The sequence below is a fragment of the Acipenser ruthenus genome, chromosome 5 (genome assembly GCF_902713425.1).
Source record: "Acipenser ruthenus chromosome 5, fAciRut3.2 maternal haplotype, whole genome shotgun sequence".
Classification (NCBI taxonomy): Eukaryota; Metazoa; Chordata; class Actinopteri; order Acipenseriformes; family Acipenseridae; genus Acipenser; species Acipenser ruthenus.
This window is the reverse complement of record NC_081193.1, coordinates 36,547,648-36,566,181: the sequence shown is the minus strand read 5'-3', so window position 1 is coordinate 36,566,181 and position 18,534 is coordinate 36,547,648. Positions and strand designations below refer to the sequence as shown.

Here is an 18,534-nt window from a genome sequence, read left to right as displayed (position 1 = left end):
AGTGCTTGGGATATTGTTGTCACATGCACACTTTGACCAGCCTGTAGCTCTTGCAAAGTTGCCATTGGCCTCTTGGTAGCCTCTCTGATCAGTCTCCTTCTTGCTCGGTCATCCAGTTTGAAGGGACTGCCTGATCTAGGCAGGGTCTTGGTGGTGCCATACACCTTCCACTTCTTAATAATTGTCTTGACCCTGCTCCAAGGGATATTCAAGGCCTTTGATATTTTTTTTATACCCATCCCCTGATCTGTACCTTTCAACAACTTTTTCCCGGAGTTGAAAGCGCCTTGGTGCTCATGGTTGAGTCTTTGCTTTGAAATGCACTATTACAAGGGGGGTGGACACTTATCCAATAAAGCTATTTCAGTTTTTATTATTAATTAATTTCCTACAAATTTCTAGAATATCTTTTTGACTTGGAAGTTGTGGGGTAGGATGTGTAGATAAATTTAAAAAAAAAATACTATTTTAATGCATTTTAATTCCAGGCTATAAGGCAGCAAAAGGTGAAATATTTGAAAGGGGGTGCAGACTTTCTATAGGCACTATATACATAAGGATTGTTAGCAGAATGTATTTTAAATAATAAAGATTCAACTTCCAATTAGTATTCTTTTATAGTTGGGTCATCTTACTGTACATTTGATTCCCATGTTAATCAATAGCAAAGTGATCATTTACAACTGAACTGCATAATTAGAAGACTAAAACAAAACTTTACAACCTTGTATTAGATAAAGGTCAGGTCTGACTAATGCAGTACAAGCGCTTTTTATGTGAATAGCAGGGAAGAAGCCACAGGCCACTCAAATACATGATACCAGTCTCCAAGCTCTATCAGTGTTATTGTTGTTACCGACGTTCATCTGCTGCACCTTTTGTAATATTCATGCAAATTATTCCTTGACCTAGCGAATGTCAGCTTTGGCCGCCCAGGGGTCGAGTGCTACTGCCAACATGACAATGGAGCAGCGGTGATCCAGCTCCAGTTCCTGATTAACGAGGTTAGTAATAGCACAGTATATCTCTGGGGGAGGTTCAGCACTGGTCCATGCATTTTGGTTGTCCTTACCTCTGTTTGCACTCTTAAGCTAATGAACACCACAAACTCTGCAGTTCTCTGGCTGGGAGCTTGGGATTTGGTGTGACAGCAGTTAGAGAACCCAGATAGTTCCAGGTAAGTAATTCATAATGTTTTTGATTTCACATCTCCACATAACCTTGAAACGCTGCAAAACATTGTGTTTGTTTTAAGCTCATTAATTACTATTTTACTGTTGTAATGTTGTTACTGCGTAGGCCTAGAGATAATTATTTGAAAAACATTGCTTATGGCTTATGGGCAACCAGCATCTGTGATGGCTTTTGCAACAGAACCTTAATCTCTCTCTCTCTCTCTCTCTCTCTCTCTCTCTCTCTCTCTCTCTCTCTCTCTCTCTCTCTCTCTCTCTCTCTCTCTCTCTATATATATATATATATATATATATATATATATATATAGATATTAAGGTTATATATTCACCAAGGTATTAAAAAAAAAAAAAAAAAAAGCATTACACAACCAACTGGACAAGGAAGTAACAGTAAGAAAGAGTTTCTTAAAAAGAAAATGTTTCTAATCATACATTATTGACAATTTGTTAAAAGCACATCAGTCTTTTAATATTAATTTGACATTGACCTCTGATCTCATATGGATGACATATATTGAATAGTTTATCAATGATGGAGATCACATGATTTGAGGTATTGGCATCTCAGCTGCAACACAACAATATTCTAGGCTATGAATGTTGTAGAATAAAAATGTGACAAAGCCATCATTGCTGCACTTTCATATTTGAGAATTTCAAGGTTATATAAATATTAGGCTTTTTATATGTACTATAAGACTGGGATAGCCGTGGAAAGTGTTTTAGATACAATTTAATATACTGGCAGTCTCATTCTACAATTTAAAATGAATGTTTAAGAATTCAACAAATATTAAGCCACACATTTTAATATTTATATATTTTGAACTGTACTGTTTTGGTAACACTTGTTTTTTGTGTGTCCTAAAGTATATTTTTAAACAATTAAAATAAACACTGAGGGCAGTCCTGAAGTCTTTTGCAGATATGTTAAATTCATTCAAACTTATGGTTTTACAGTGCAAGAAGGTAGCGATGTAACAAGAGTACTGTGAAGTCACTTTCACAGGTTGTCTACATTTGTTGAACTTTAAATAGAAATTTGTTCATGTGTTTTTTGACAGGACGCATGTAAAACAGTTTTGTTAAAAAAAGGGCTTGGGCCGAGTGCTCCCCGGGGCGGGGGGGGGCTTAGGTCGGCCAGAGTGTCCTCGGCTCACCACGCACCAGCAACCCCTGTAGACTGGCCAGGCACCTGCGGGCTTGCCTGTAAGCTGCCCAGAGCTGCGTTGTCCTCCGACACTGTAGCTCTGGGCTGGCTGCATGGCGGGCCCACAAAGAGAAAAGAAGCGGTCAGCTGATGGCACACGCTTCAGAGGGCAGCGTGTGTTCGTCTTTGCCAATCTCGAGTCAGCGCAGGGGTGGTAGTGGTGGACTGAGCCTAAATACAATTGGGCATTTCAAATTGTGAGAAAAACGGGGTAAAAATTAATTGCCGACTACTAAATTTAATAATAATAATAACAATAATATAAAAAAGGGCTTGGTGACATAGTGGGTTAATGTACTACTCTAGTGATATACTCAGACCCTTGATGGCTATTACAGTCTCAATTCCTGAGCATCAAAGGACTGGAATGGTCCTCTTACAAAAACATAAATGTATAGGAATCAGCATTGCCTAGATGAGTAGCTATTTTAAGGCAAAACTCCCTTTTCCCTAATCCCTTTTAACAGTGAAAGCATAAAAAATATTGGCACAGTTACAATAGGTAAAACAAAAGTTTTGACATCCTACAGCATATCCACTTAAGCCTACAGTTGTTCAGTCCATGTCGTCATACAAATGAAGCTGTCAAAAAAAATCATGTGAATGTGATTGCTTAGTCATCTTTTCTTAGTGATGGGCTGCGGGTCATAAAGGCAGAGCTCGAAGAATTATCACTGCTACTCAATAAAACTGTATAGAATTTGGAAGAAAGTGCCACGGCTATTAGATTAATTGCACCTCTCTAGGATTTACAAGACACATATAGTAATGGGATGAAGTAGGAGATCAACATTGTAAAATAAAGCATTGTTCATACAAGTATTACATGAATGAGACTAGTCTAGTGCAACCAGTAATTCACAATGCCTGAAGTGAAGCAGTGTGGTGCAAAAAATAAATTGTGCAGTTGTATGGCTTCCTTTTGGTCTTGATGGACTGTGTGAAATGTAAAGACTGGGGGAATTAGAAGCTGTTCATCCCAACCAAAGACACAAAACATGCCATATCAACCTGATTCTATCTTGTAAGAAAACACATCTGTCAACCTAGTCCTGGAGCAAGACAGTCACTGGATCATGATCTGATGGAATAGTGGTGGGCATATTTGAAGTGATGTATGGATGTCCGTCAAGCCTACAACTTCAATACAGTTGGATGTGTTTTGTCGAGCTGAATAGATAAATCTTTCCTAGGTTTGCATATGAAAGACTACCTGGGACTCATAAACCTTATTACAGCTGTGGCGCTTACAGCGCTGACAATTTATCAGCATCTGCTAAGCAAACCCTTATCTTCATCCCTCTGTACTTCACCCACCTCTCAGCCTACCTGTTGGTAGTAGCAGGCCCTGGGCCCAAGGGGCCTTGTGCTGCTTCAGCTACTTCTCTGCCAGTTGCAGTGACTCTTGATGACTTCAGCATAAGGTGGTCACATTAATATTCATGGCATGGAGGAGGGCATGATGCTGAGCACAGTAAAACAAAAAAATCATTTTTTTTATGATGTCTTGAGAAATAAGAGATGATATATTTTAATATGTTTCTTTACATGTGTTTGAGAGGAAAAGAGGTAGTGTTCTACAGGAAATAAAAAAAACAACTATTGGGACCAGGGAATCAATTGGTCTGCTAGTCGAATTACAACTGTAAAATAGTTTGACTTTCCCCTGACAAAACAGAAACCTTTACCTTTTAGCGTATGATACACATAGCACTACACTGTATTGTAAATACCAAAGACTGAGGGCTAGCCAGTGTGTTTTCATTGACAACTGGACACAAGAACATAGCACACAGGAAGGCCGGCTACCAGTGGAATATCTGATAACCGAGGTATTCGTATAATCAAGGTTTTACTGTACTTGTAAAGCTAGTTGAACATTTTTTTTTCAATCTATCTGCAGACCCTGCTTTTCTGGGAAGCTTCTAACCATTATGATATCATCTGCCCTGGCCATGGTGAATTGCACTAAGATGAAACAAAGGGAGGAGGTTTTTAAGCAAGTGTGTGTGTGTTGTACAGCAGTTGAAGTGTTAATCTGCAGGTTGACGTAGTCTTTCCCTGTTTGCTAGGGAGCCCTCGTGAGTGCCTTGGCAGACGACAGCATTCACCTCTGGAACCTGCGGCAAAAGCGACCTGCCATTCTTCATTCCCTCAAATTCAACAGAGAGAGGTAAGGACACATCTTATTTACTACAGCAATCAGAAAGTCACTGGTTTGTTCCCTCAGGACAAAATGTAGTACAACTTAATGGAGTCCCCTTCTCACGGTCACATTTCATATTCACACATACATTCATACTGTACTGTAGATGCCTTGAAATCTTAATCCCCCCTGTCTATAAAACTACAGTACAATATATCGGTTTAGCTGTATTGCTAATTCAATTAGTTCTTGTTTCCTTTTATTTATCATATTTCCCTTCCCATAAATCAGGAACAGTCTTATTTGGCTACTGCCTTTCAGCAACTGCAAAAACACATTTCTTCACAATAAAAAATAAGCTTTGAGAAATTAATTATGATTTTCTATGTTTTTTGTTCAGTTTAAAACAACTATTGTTACTGGCAATATAGATTTGTATCCCCCACTGGGGGGTATAGTTAAGTCAACCTTACATCTGTGCGTATGTACTGTATATCACACTTTTGAATTTTAAATATATCTAAAGAGCTTATCCTATCGTGATTATTACAGTTGGTTGTTATACAAGAATCTGCTGGGGGGGGGGGGGGGGGGGGTATATTGATGTGTCAGTCTGTTATATTTGTTAGATATAGGTCATGGGGATTTACTTTTTCATGGATACTGAGAGCTCAAACTTCGTGTCTACATACGTGGCGGGATTTATGTTTCTGAAATAGTTTTTCTAAAAATAAACACACGTGAATGTTTCTTGTTTCATATGTTTTGACCTTGGGTTCAGTATAATTGTCCTTGAACAGGAGATCTAGGAAATCTGTTGCTAAACTAAAGAACCCTTTAAATTAAATAACTGTAGATTTAATGCTGATTCAAAAGAAATTAACATACCCTGCAGACTGAGGCCAACTTCATTTGTGATCTCTAGAGGTTTTGAACATTTGCACCATATGAGTTTCTTTAACTGAAGCAAATCGTCCCTGAGATATTCAATAAATTATACTACTCGATACTTATGAGGCTGACAGTTTATATTACCAGAAATGTTAATGATTTATTTAGTATTCCGACTTGTCTTTTTTGATTTTTCATGAGATTTCTTAAAACTGTATAATTTATCAAACATAAAACAGTGTCATTACTTTCTGACTGGCCTTGATATCTTAGCATTTCTGCTGCTTCTTATCATTATGTATAAATGGGTTTTAAATTACAGAAATACTAAAAGCTCAGTACATCAAAGATATTGTTTTTGGAATGTTTTTAATGTCTTTTTAATGTGTTTTTTTAAACCTGCTGTTCAAAGTTCTCCTGTCAGGAGAAGCGATTGAGTTATAGGAGTAGCGCTGCATGAAACAATTATCAATGTTGTCGTTGGATTGATCATTTATATCCGAGATTATTCAGATAAGGAACACTGTCACCAAATGACCTACAGTAGATTGTGCATGTATTTTTATAGATATGAAATCCATTTGAAGAGTCAAGTTGCATGTAATGTTTATTTATTTATTTATTTTGCCCATTTAAACTAGGGTACTCTGCTCAGTTAGGGTACATTTTTTGCACCATCAATTTTATATTGATTTCCTTTAGAAATCCACTGGTGTTCGATAAATGTATACAAGGAGGAGAATTTATATCTAAAACACTTTCAATGCTCTTGTTTCTTGCTCACTTTACATGGCCCCTGTTACAACATTATGAATTGCCTGAAGCCCAGGTATCAAAGTTGTTGCATATCTAAATACAGTACAATAGTTGTAGTTACATATAGCACTTTTTTTTACTTTAGTTCTGTGCAACTACAATCATCTTTTTTTTTTTTTAATCTGTAAATGTAGATCCTATCTCAGTTTTGTTCTTGAGATCACAGAACACATTTTTTGGAAATACTTTATAAACAAAATGTATTTATTTGAATTGGAAAAGATAAAAATTGATCTTTGGACTTCCACAAAACAAATAAAGAACAGATGGCAGCTCTTTGTGCCTTAAGCGGACCAGCTCAGATTCCTTGCTTAGCTTCTTTCTAATATGTGATATGTTTATGCAACATAAAATCAACAGTACATTCCAGGAAGACAAAGAGTTAGATTATGTCACATTATTGGTTAATAAAACAGAAATTAACTGATGTGCGTAATAAGCACTGAGGTGTTTAATAAATGACCCCCCCCCCCCCCCACACACACACACACATTTTTAATTTCTTTATCATACAATCAAACTAAAATTGATTTTCTGTTTTATTTTTTATATATTATTTATTTATTGCATTGAAAAATATCACTTCCTCTCAGGATGTAACATTTCAGTCCAATTCAGTAACATTTAGACTATGTTGTGGATTCACTTGACATTTACAACATCAAGACCCCGAATACCCTCTAGTTTTTCTAGTTCTACATTTTAAATAGTTATTAGCAGGAGGATGGGACTGGCACGTATTGCATTGTTCTTGTCACAAGTCTGATCTGCTGATATTAATACTATGACTACTACTAATATGTAACACAGTTTTTGTTCCTGGGTAATAAGTGTTATTTCCTAATTGCTTATGCCTCAAAAGTATAGAAAATGGCTATTATTCCCTACAAACTTTGCTTTTGTGACCAGGAGTGATATTTTGAAATTTACCTATTTCCAATGAGAAAACGGGCGAATTTGTGTCTTTTCGTTCACATAGTCAGAAAAAAACAACATATGAATCCAAATTAACATGTATTTATACTAAAGTAATACAAAAATGACTACAAAAGTAAGTAGTTTTTTGAGATTTACGATTATACTGTAAATCACTTTCACGAATCAGCCCCCAAATGTAGTCTCCCATCATGTTCTCGTTATACTGTCCTTCATTGACAGCTCATCCAGGAGCCTTAAAGCCGTGCTGCTCCATAATGGTAACAAGTACCCGTCTCTTCCCCTGGCTCACTCGGTGCACCTCAAAGAGGATTACAACAGCATCAAGACCTTGCTGGACACCTTGAAGTATGATGAGTACGGCTGGGACCCCCGGAAGGTGCTGATGCCACCACTGCACATCAAATTGGGCCTTATGAAACAATTTGTCAGAGCTCTAGATAAGGAGTCGGCAGCCTTCAGGTACCTTCAAGACTTCTTCCCTAAGCTGTCTGAGGCAAAGGTCAAAGCCGGTGTCTTCGTCGGACCACAGATAAAGAAGATCCTGGAGTGCAATGAATTCCCCAAGAAGCTCACTAGTAAGGAGAAAGCGGCTTGGAACAGCTTTGTCGCAGTGGTTCGGGGCTTCCTGGGCAATCACAAGGCCGAAAACTATGTGGAGCTGGTTGAGACTCTGGTGAAGAACTACAGCACAATGGGCTGTAGGATGTCCCTCAAAGTCCATATCCTAGATGCTTATCTTGATAAATTCAAGGAGAACATGGGAGCGTACTCGGAGGAGCAAGGCGAGCGCTTCCACCAGGATATACTGGACTTTGAACGCCGCTACCAAGGACAGTATAACGAGAACATGATGGGAGACTACATTTGGGGGCTGATTCGTGAAAGTGATTTACAGTATAATCGTAAATCTCGAAAAACTACTCACTTCTAAATCTTTTGTAGTCATTTTTTGTATTACTTTAGTATAAATACATGTTAATTTGGATTCATATGTTGTTTTTTTCTGACTTTATGTGAACGAAAAGACACAAATTCGCCCGTTTTCTCATTGGAAATAGGTAAATTTCAAAATATCACTGTCCTGGTCACAAAAGCAAAGTTTGTGGGGAATAATAGCCATTTTCTATACTTTTGAGGCATAAGCAATTAGGAAATAACACTTACTACCCAGGAACCAAAAAAAAATAAAAAAATTGTTACACGGTGATTGAATTACAGTGCTCAATACATTCTGTTCTTGTACCACGTAACTAATGCTACCTATTGGTTTTATTTAGATCTCCAGAGCAGCAGTTTGAAGTGGGTTCCTTGTTCAAGTTTACACAATTTCATGTCTTTTAGTTTTACATTTAAAGCTGTCAAACCTGATAGCGTTTTCACACTTGCACACCCGAGCTGAGCCGAGCCGAGCCCTCACGGTACGGCTAGTTTCACACTGGTCATTTTGTCGAGCAGAGCCAGAACCGTGCAACTCTGACCTCGCAAGATATCTGGTACTGGCTCGGTGTTGAGCAAGGCTGGGGGCGGGGTTAACTTGTACTGTCCGAAACGATAGTCTACCAAAAGATTTCACAGGAATTGAGAAATATGGGACTAAACCGCAGCCAGTATCCAGAGCTGTTCAAAAATGCCGAAAACAATAACAATCATCCCTAATCGGATCAACGAGTCGATGGTAATGTGCTCTTCTGTACTTCATGCAGCAAGGCTGTAGATTACACTCACAGGAAGATGATTGTATAATAGTAAGCACTAAACATAAATTGAATGAAACAAAACATAAAACAGCAGCAAATTTGGGATTCTTTTCTGTGCTCAATGCCAGCACGTCTCAGACAATCTGGCTAGAAAATGCTGCAGTTCTATTTAACGATGACGAAGACTCAGAGTTGAACTAACATGAATATATATATACAGTCACCTCCAAAATGATTGGCACCCTTGATAAAGATGAGCAAAAAAAGCTGTATAAAATAAACAACACAGGTAATGAGCTATATTTTATGCTCAAATATATGGGAAAACCATATTCTTTTATTCTAATACAATTGCTCAGAGAAAAAGTTTTTTATTAACAAGTAATAAAATGTTTTCTCAAAAACATAGGTGTCAGAATTATTGGCACCCCTAAAGATTCTTATAAATAAAATCAAACAAAATTAAATCTGCATTAACATTCTACTTCTTTAAGTTCATCTCAGTCTTAAGGAACTGTATTGTGGCCTTCCATGGCTTCCTGTTTCACTGGGGTATAAAAATGAGGTAACATGCATATGAAATCCATTTCTCATCCATTACCATGGGGAAAGGCAAAGAACTCACAAATGAAAAGAGACAAATGGTTGTTGACCTTCATAAATCAGGCAATGGGTACAAAACAATAGCTAAAAAACTAAATATACCACTTACCACTATTAGGGCAATAATTAAGAAGTTCAAAACCACTGGAACAGTGGTAAACTTGCCTGGTAGAGGAAGCAAGTGTATCTTGCCCCCACGCACAGTGAGGCAGATGGTTCGGGAGGCAAAGGGAAATCCAAGGGCCATCCATGGGAACAACGAACAAAGGTAAGTGCCTGGAGTTTGCTAAACGGCATTGACACTTCGATTGGAACCGGGTGCTATGAAAATTGAGCTCTTTGGCCATGCACACCAGCGGTGGGTTTGGCATCGAAAGAAGCATGCGTGTGCAGAAAAGAACCTCATACCTACTGAAATGTGGTGCTGGATCTTTGATGTTATGGGACTGTTTTGCTTCCACTGGTCCTGGGGTCCTTGTTAAGGTCAACGGCATCATGAACTCTACCCAGTACCAGGACATTTTATTATTATTATTATTATTATTATTATTATTATTATTATTATTATTATTATTATTTATTTCTTAGCAGACGACCTTATCCAGGGCGACTTACAATCGTAAGCAAATACATTTCAAGTATCACAGTACAAGTAATAATACAATTAAGAGCAAGGTAAATACAGTAAATTCAGTTGAATTTTAGCCAACAACCTGGTTGCCTCTGCCAGGAGGCTGAAACTTGGCCGCAAGTGGATCTTCCAGCAAGACAATGACCCCAAGCACACATCAAAATCCACAAATAAATGGTTAATTGACCACAAAATCAACATTTTGCAGTGGCCATCTCAGTCTCCGGACTTGAACCCCATTGAAAACCTGTGGTTTCAATTGAAGAGGGCAGTCCATAAGCGCAGACTGAAGGATATCAAGGATCTGGAAAGATTCTGTATGGAGGAATGGTCTAAGATCCCTCCCAATGTGTTCTCCAATCTCATTAAACATTATAGAAAAAGACTCGTGCCGTTATCCTTGCAAGTTGAGGGTGCACAAAGTACTGAAAACAAGGGTGCCAATAATTGTGACACTTCATTTTTTTGGGAAATAAATTTATAATTTGAGAAATGTGTAATTTTGGTTGATTCTATTGAATCATTAATAAAGTCAAATATAACATGTTGGAAAATTACAATATAGCTCAGTACTGGTATTATTTATTTTATACAGTCTTTTTTGCTCATCTTTATCAAGGGTGCCAATAATTTTGGAGGTGACTGTGTGTGTATATATATGTGTGTGTGTGTGTGTGTGTGTGTATATATATATATATATATACTGAGTGTACAACACATTAGGAACACCTTCCTAGTACTGAGTTGCACCCCCTTTTGCCCTCAGAACAGCCTCAATTCGTCGGGGCATGGACTCTACAAGGTGTCGAAAGCGTTCCACAGGGATGCTGGCCCATGTTGACTCCAATGCTTCCCACAGTTGTGTCAAGTTGGTTGGTAGTGGATCTCTACTCCGAATAGTTCGTTCCATCTCATCCCACAGATGCAAAATTGGATTGAGATCTGGTGACTGGGCAGGCCACTGCAGTAAGCTGAATTCACTGTCATGTTCATGGAACCATTCCTGGACAATCCTAGCCTTGTGGCATGGGGCATTATCCTGCTGAAAAAATCCATTAGCAGATGGATACACTGCTGCCATGAAGGGATGCACCTGATTGGCAATGATGTTCAGATATCCTGTGGCATTCAAACGTTGCTCCACTCAAGGGGCCCAATGTGTGCCATGAAAACACACCCCACACCATCACACCACCACCACCAGCCTGCAATGTTGACACGTGGCATGATGGATGCATGTACTCATGTGGTTTTCTCCATACCCTAGTCCTCCCATCAGCGTGAAACAGCAGGAACCGGGATTCATCAGACCAGGCAATGTTTTTCCAGTCCTCCAGTGTCCAGTGTTTTCATTCCTTAGTCCACTGCAACCGCAGTTTCTTGTGTTTTTGCTGAAAGAAGTGGAACTCTGTTAGGTCATCAGCTGCCATACCCCATTTGTGTCAAGGTACGACGAGTTGTGCATTCTTTTATGGGTCTTTAGGCACCAATGTTGTACTGGACTGTCAGTTGACTAACTGTAGCCCGTCTGTTGCTCTGCACAATTCGTGTCAGCCTCCTTTGGCCTTTTTCATCAATGAGCCATTTTTGACCACTGGCCTGCTGTTGGCTGGATGTCCTTTGGGTGGTGGACCATCCTTGATACACACGGGAAACTGCTGAGCGTGAAAAACCCAGCAGCGTTGCAGTTCTTGACACACTCAAACAGGCGTGCCTGGCACCTACTACCATACCCCACTCAAAGGCACTTACTGTGAATCTTTTGTCTTGCCCATTTACCCTCTGAATGGCACACATACACAATCCATGTCTCATTGTGTAAAATCGTTCTTTAACCTGTCTCCCCTTCATCTACACTGATTGAAGTGGATTTAACAGGTTACATCAATAAGGGATCATAGCTTTCACCTGAATTCACCTCGTCAGTCTATTTCATGGAAAGAGCAGGTGTTCCCAATGTTTTGTACACTCAGTGTATATATATATTTGAAGTAAAAAAAAAGGTTTTATTGCCCAACAGCACTGGTAAGTTTGTAACTTGCTTAAAATTTGAAAGTAATAAAAATTTTCACTGTAATATGTTATATTTCAATGCCTGTTATTGTGATTATTATTTATTTCTTAGCAGACGCCCTTATCCAGGGCGATTTACAATTGTTACAAGATATCACATTATTTTTACATACAATTACCCATTTTACAGTTGGGTTTTTACTGGAGCAATCTAGGTAAAGTACCTTGCTCAAGGGTACAGCAGCAGTGTCCCCACCGGGGATTGAACCCACAACCCTCCGGTCAAGAGTCCAGAGCCCTAACCACTACTCCACACTGCTGCCCGTTGTTAATGTTATTCTATAGCCATATGTTCGGTAATGTTTTTTTTTTTTAATATATAGCATAAAATTGCTACTGTGCTGCATTGAAAAAATATAATAAGAAAAACCTTCTACAAAAGGATTATAGCTCTTCCGTTCTGAGTGCAGGCTATCGTTCCATTTAAAAAAAACAAAAAAAGCAGTTCACCACATTTTAGGACTGTTTTTCAGTCACATATGTGAATGTGCAAAGTCGCCTTAAAAACGCAAATGTGAACGGGGTTGCAGCTAAATATGGGGCAGCCCAGGGCCGGCCCAGTAGTGTGAACGGGGTCGTATAGGATTCCTGAGCAGATAAGTCATTCCTAATGAGCTGTCACACTTTTTATAAGACGAGGCTTATGGGCTGCAGATAGGGAAGGATACCTTGTGATGAGCGGGTTTGTAATTACTCGTGGTTGGCATCAAATGCAAATTCGTTTCATATTGTGTTGAACATTGTACATATAATAATTGGTACATTTGTAATACAGTCAACACATTCCTTTTTCATTTAAAGCAGTGGTGCACAGCTCCGGTCATGGAGGGCTGGTGTCCCTCCTGGATTTTGTTCTAACCATACCCTAAATTATTCAGTTGGATCAATTAAGCATCTAATAAGGTCCAATAAAGTACTTTAGGACCGAGTTGTGCACCACTGATTTAAAGCATTTTGATACATTTGAAGGTGTGATTTTTCCCTAGGACACCATTTTAATAAATATGCAGCTATTCTTTGTAGCGTCTTTCATAAAGTAACAAATTAGAAAACAAGCAACACATTTGATAACAATAAATTATTCGTTTTTGGAATTTTATGCAGTGTGTACATTAAACAATTGTACATGCCTGAAATTATCCTTTTTGTTATGGTACATTGTAAAGAACCGGCTTCATGACTACAATTTTATATACATGTTTTAACAAATAACATTTAAGATGTTAAACGGGGGGGAAAAATAGATAAACTTATAGGGATCCAAACCTACAGCAGCAGTAGGTGATATATTGTGGTAGGGGATACGGTAGCAGAATAGACCTTGGAGGATAGGAACATTTAAAAATGATTAGCAAAATCCAAACCTAATATACTTTGTAAGTAAACTGGTGCTACCCGGTGATTCTGCAGCCCTGCAGCGTGTATTTATATCATAATCGTCTGGTTTCACAGATTAGCACTAAACTGATTAGCCTGCATTACTGTACCAAAGACAACATTAAGTTGTCCAGAGTTAGTGGTAGCCTGGGTCTATAAAACCAGACAAATATGTTTTAGGAATTTTTGATCAAACGTGACAGAATTTGTCAAATGGCAGCATACTTTGACAGATTCCTTTTATTAGGACATTTAATACCAATTCGGGTGTTTTGTAGTTTCACTCTGTGTTCCTTTGTGCTACAACAGACTGCAAAGGTTGAGGCAGTAATGTGCAGTAAATGGACGTGATGGAGATTTGTGCCACAGAACATACGAAAAAAATGACTGATGAATCGGACACAGTATCTAATTTTGTTTTATTTTTCGGCAGGCTTTGTGTTACTGTCTTGTAGAGACCGGTGACATTTTACATTTGTTACCTCGAGGTGGTCTTTAATCACAGAAATTGCAAAAACAGCCAACTGAAGCCTTCTCACATGGTTGCCTCTGTCAGTACCAAGCCCAGGAAGGGCTGAACATCTCCCTAAAGAGATTACAGCAATGAGCTATAAACTTGTCACACTTTTCAAAAGGGGAAATTGACCCTGTAGCGGCTGGGAACATCCCCATTGGGCTTTCCTATTGTATCCCCGAGAGTTGAATATTAAAAAAGAAAAAAAAAAATCCATTAGCAGATGGATACACTGCTGCCATGAAGGGATGCACCTGATTGGCAATGATGTTCAGATATCCTGTGGCATTGAAACGTTGCTCCACTTTTATCAAGGGGCCCAATGTGTGCCATGAAAACACACCCCATACCATCACACCACCACCACCAGCCTGCAATGTTGACACGCGGCATGATGGATGCATGTACTCATGTGGTTTTCTCTATACCCTCCCATCAGCGTGAAACAGCAGGAACCGGGATTCATCAGACCAGGCAATGTTTTTCCAATCCTCCAGTGTCCAGTGTTTTCGTTCCTTAGCCCAAGTATCGGTGTGTTTTTTGAGAAGTAATTGTTGAAGATGTGTGTTTGTGCCATGTAAATCCTTACTAGGCACTTGGCCTCTGTCTTTGGGGCAATTGGTGCTGCTTTGAAATTTGGATTGACATTTTTCAACTGGCTGGGAGGCAGTGCGACTGCCAAACCCCTGGCGAGGCCAAAAAGGATGACAAGGGACTGTAAACTCAATAGCAAGGCACAGACTGGAAAGAGAGGTCAGGTTAAATCTACCTGGCTTGAATATTATTGGTAACTGTCGCTGATTGAAGGTTGACATGAATGTGGGAGTTACAGTACCTCCATGTCCAGTGTCTGCTTGTCCTGGTGAGAGTTGCAAGGTTTTTCCTGTCAACGAAATGGTCATCTTTACCTTTCAATTAGTACATATTATAATGTATATATATATATCATTATTTTTTATTTTTTTAATTGCTTAGAAAGACCAGAATTACAGATGCTACAGTTTATATGTACTGTATCCTATTTATTTTAATCCTTTGTGATTTTCAAGTTATTAAAATAGGATTGTCACAAAGACGGCCAGAGTGGGTGGCATCAGACCAGACAGGAATACACAGACAGAGACGGTGGTGATGATGAGCTGAGTGCAATGGCTGCACTCAGCGTTTATTAACAAAATAAAAAGGTTTAACAGTACAAAAACACGGGACACGGCACTATACGCCAAAGTAAAAAGACAAACAAAACGCACTAAACACAAACGGTGCACGGAGACAAACACGGTGAGTGAAAACACTTATCTTTACGTTCTTTCTTATTATTTAATTTCTCCTTCTCCACACTCATTCTCCACTCACCGAACACCTAACCCTGACTGACTAAAAATGTGCCTATTTATACTGTTGTGCTGGGATTCAATTACTAATTAATTATTCACTTGAATCCCAGCACGTGAATTAATTCTGTGCAACCCCGTGCTCACATATTACATTTAACCAGCACGTGAAGTGATTTGTGCTCTCCTCGTGCCTAAATACAAATCTACACTTTAAATACACGTGAAACACAGACCCGTTTATATCCCGTGTACCAATCTATACACCAACATTTACACACGCAACATACAACACATAACACAAATGCACACAGGGGCGGGGCGCTTTGCCACAAGGATGCAATTTAAAAAATCAGGTACTTAATGGATCTTCCGTCTATGCTAGAAATGACAAATAGACGGTTCAGGTTGGTTAACTACATTTCCTTTCACTAGTGATTTGTTTCTCTATTCTGTGTAAATCAAAAAGATGCTGATACCGTAACAGCTATAAAGTATAGCTACAGTATGGCAACACTTTGATTTATTTCAGGTATTGGTGCTGTCATAAAGACCAGTATCTTCAACAGACATTGCAGGCACGCAATACTGATAGAAAGGGTGAACTATGAGAAGCACAGGCCCTGGCTTTTAACAGTGTTAAGCAAATTTATACTCAGATCAGCTGCTGCAACATTTATTAATATCAAGGGGACTTTAACTTTGCAGTTTGATATCTTCTCAAGGATTGAAGCTTCAGCACTTGTCAACCCACCCCCAGTGTTCTTGCACCTGAGATGTACTTGATGTGTCTTAACAGAAGCACACAGTGATTCTTCATTATTATTATTCCATCACTGTTACATTTCTGTCTCCTGGCTTTATGCAGTAAAGCATATGGCACACAAAGAAGTGGGCGCTTTCCCTGTGTCATTATTTCTGGGTATCTGTCAGCAGTAAAAAGAGAGAAATAAAAAGTAATTGTGTACAACTAACGTTTTGTTTGTTTATCTATAATTATATACATTGCTGCGATACATTTTGGTAATTGTTCTGCAGGAAACATTTATATTCCTGACATGAAATACAAAAAAGCTTTTGAGAACCTGAAAGGTTATGTAGTGAAAGGAACTGAATGGAAAGACATAGTGCACTAGTGCTAATTGAGAACAGTAAACCCCTCGAAACTTTAAAGTTTAAAATCTTTTGAGTGCTAGCGTTTGTAAAGTGTTCAAAGCCAGTCTGTCATGTCAAAGCTGTACAAGTGGTGTACAGTAGGTTATATTCTGTTTTGTGGATGAGGTCTAGCTCATGTTTGATTTTTGTGTTTTCTAGCTGGACCCTGTTTTATATGAAGTTACTTTAAACCACCAGCTTTTTTATTTTATTAACGCCACAAAGTTTATGACAATAATATCATCTTCTAATAGCCAAGACTTGAGTTGACACTATTCATTACCAAATCCCTTCTGGTATTATGAAGAGGTGTCCTCATTTCTCAATTTCAGATTTACCTAATTCTGCTTAATATAGTTATTACAGTACCATCACAAACTATTTTCTACCTCTATTACAATTCCCTAAATGTGAAAAAAATGTGTTTACAATAGTGTTAGTTTGTGCAAGTCGAAATACCTTGTTTTTGTTGGAGGAGGGGGGACACATTCTTCTATAATGTATATTATAATAGGGCCTCTGATTTTCGGTTTTAACTGATAAACGATAAAACCTCCGATGCAACAAAATTAAATCGGCGTATAGCCCATAAACACCGGAAAAACACTGGAAATGGTTACTCAATTCACGTGAACTTCACCCCTTTTCCATTAAAAATAAATAAATAACTACCGTTCCCAGTGCAGTTGGACAATATCCTCCTTCCTAACTTGTATCTATCATTGATTCGTTTTGAATACTTGAAACCCGCCCCAACTACTGAGTGGTAGCAAATTCCTACATTTCTATTGGAGACTCCGCTTGCGAGAATTTAAACAGTAAATCTCGCAAGCGGAGTCTCCAATAGAAATGTAGGAATTTTTTTACAGTAATTATTGCAAAATAGCACAATATTATCTCGTAATAACGCAAAAAAATATATTTTTGTGGCGCTAATGAGCTTCCATAATTTTTTGTAAAAATATATTTTTAAATGATAATAATAATCTAACGTTGTGGTCTACGAGTCTGTATGACCTAGAGAGGGGTACAGTATGTTCACAGACACAATTACTGTAAACATTAATTAACATTTAGAATCTGACACAGTCCAGTACTTTGTGTGTGGACTGGTGTTCGGTGTCCATCAAAATCCAGAAAAAGGGATTCTGAATACAAGCTAGGGTCTTTTTAAGGAATGTGACATTCTCTGTTCTTACAGCTGCCAAGACACTTTAGTATATTAAAAAAACAGAGGTGGGAAACTGTTTAGATTTTTATTAAACATGGCATGTGCTAAATTATTTACTGGTAGTGCCAGATGTCTATGATTGTATTTGCAGTCATGAATTGTGGATATCAATAGCTTGACACAGTTTTACACTACACTACAAAAAGATACATGAAAATACAATTCAACAAATAAAATAAGAAAGATTCTGTGAAATAAGTGAAACATAATTTCCCCATAAAAGTCATCATATTTTTTTTGTTGATACAAAAATCAAGCTTTAGTTCAGGTCTGTAGCTACAATGGGCCCTTAGTATCCTTAGTTAGGTTTACTGATCAGTATTTGGGGCTTAAATATGTTATAAAGTTGTAACTGTACTGTATAGCTCATGAGGGATGTATACACTGTACATGCTCTGATTTGTAGAATTGTTTTGTTTTCAAATTCAACTGGCACAAACCCTGTGCAGCCTGCAAAAAAATGTTTGCCTGGTCTTGGTCCTCTGTGCAGCGTGTTCCACACCATGTTCTGCATTTAGCTCCAGGTAATACTGTAGTGAAATAACCACATTGTCTTTAGTGGCTATCTCAAAGTGCCTTGCAATGTATTTTCAACCAAAGGAAATTGTAGTACTGCAAGTTTCAGCGAAATGATGCAACAACTGTGGGGATTTAGGCAAAATGTATTTTACACAGACTTGCAAGTTCCCTTTCAAGTACGAAATGTAACCGTTACCGAATGGGT

At 38.4% G+C, this 18,534-nt stretch overlaps 1 protein-coding gene across 3 annotated transcripts in view; it reads left to right on the top strand.

The window, feature by feature from the left end:
* Positions 1-18,534, top strand: part of LOC117402192 (syntaxin-binding protein 5-like) — a 177,634-nt gene that overhangs the window by 55,556 nt on the left and 103,544 nt on the right. For all 3 annotated transcript variants that reach the window (XM_059024116.1, XM_034003100.3, XM_034003099.3), the window contains exons 3-4: positions 923-1,004; positions 4,476-4,576. In XM_059024116.1, the coding sequence (XP_058880099.1) occupies positions 923-1,004; positions 4,476-4,576 (183 nt within the window). The remainder of the gene's footprint in view (positions 1-922; positions 1,005-4,475; positions 4,577-18,534) is intronic.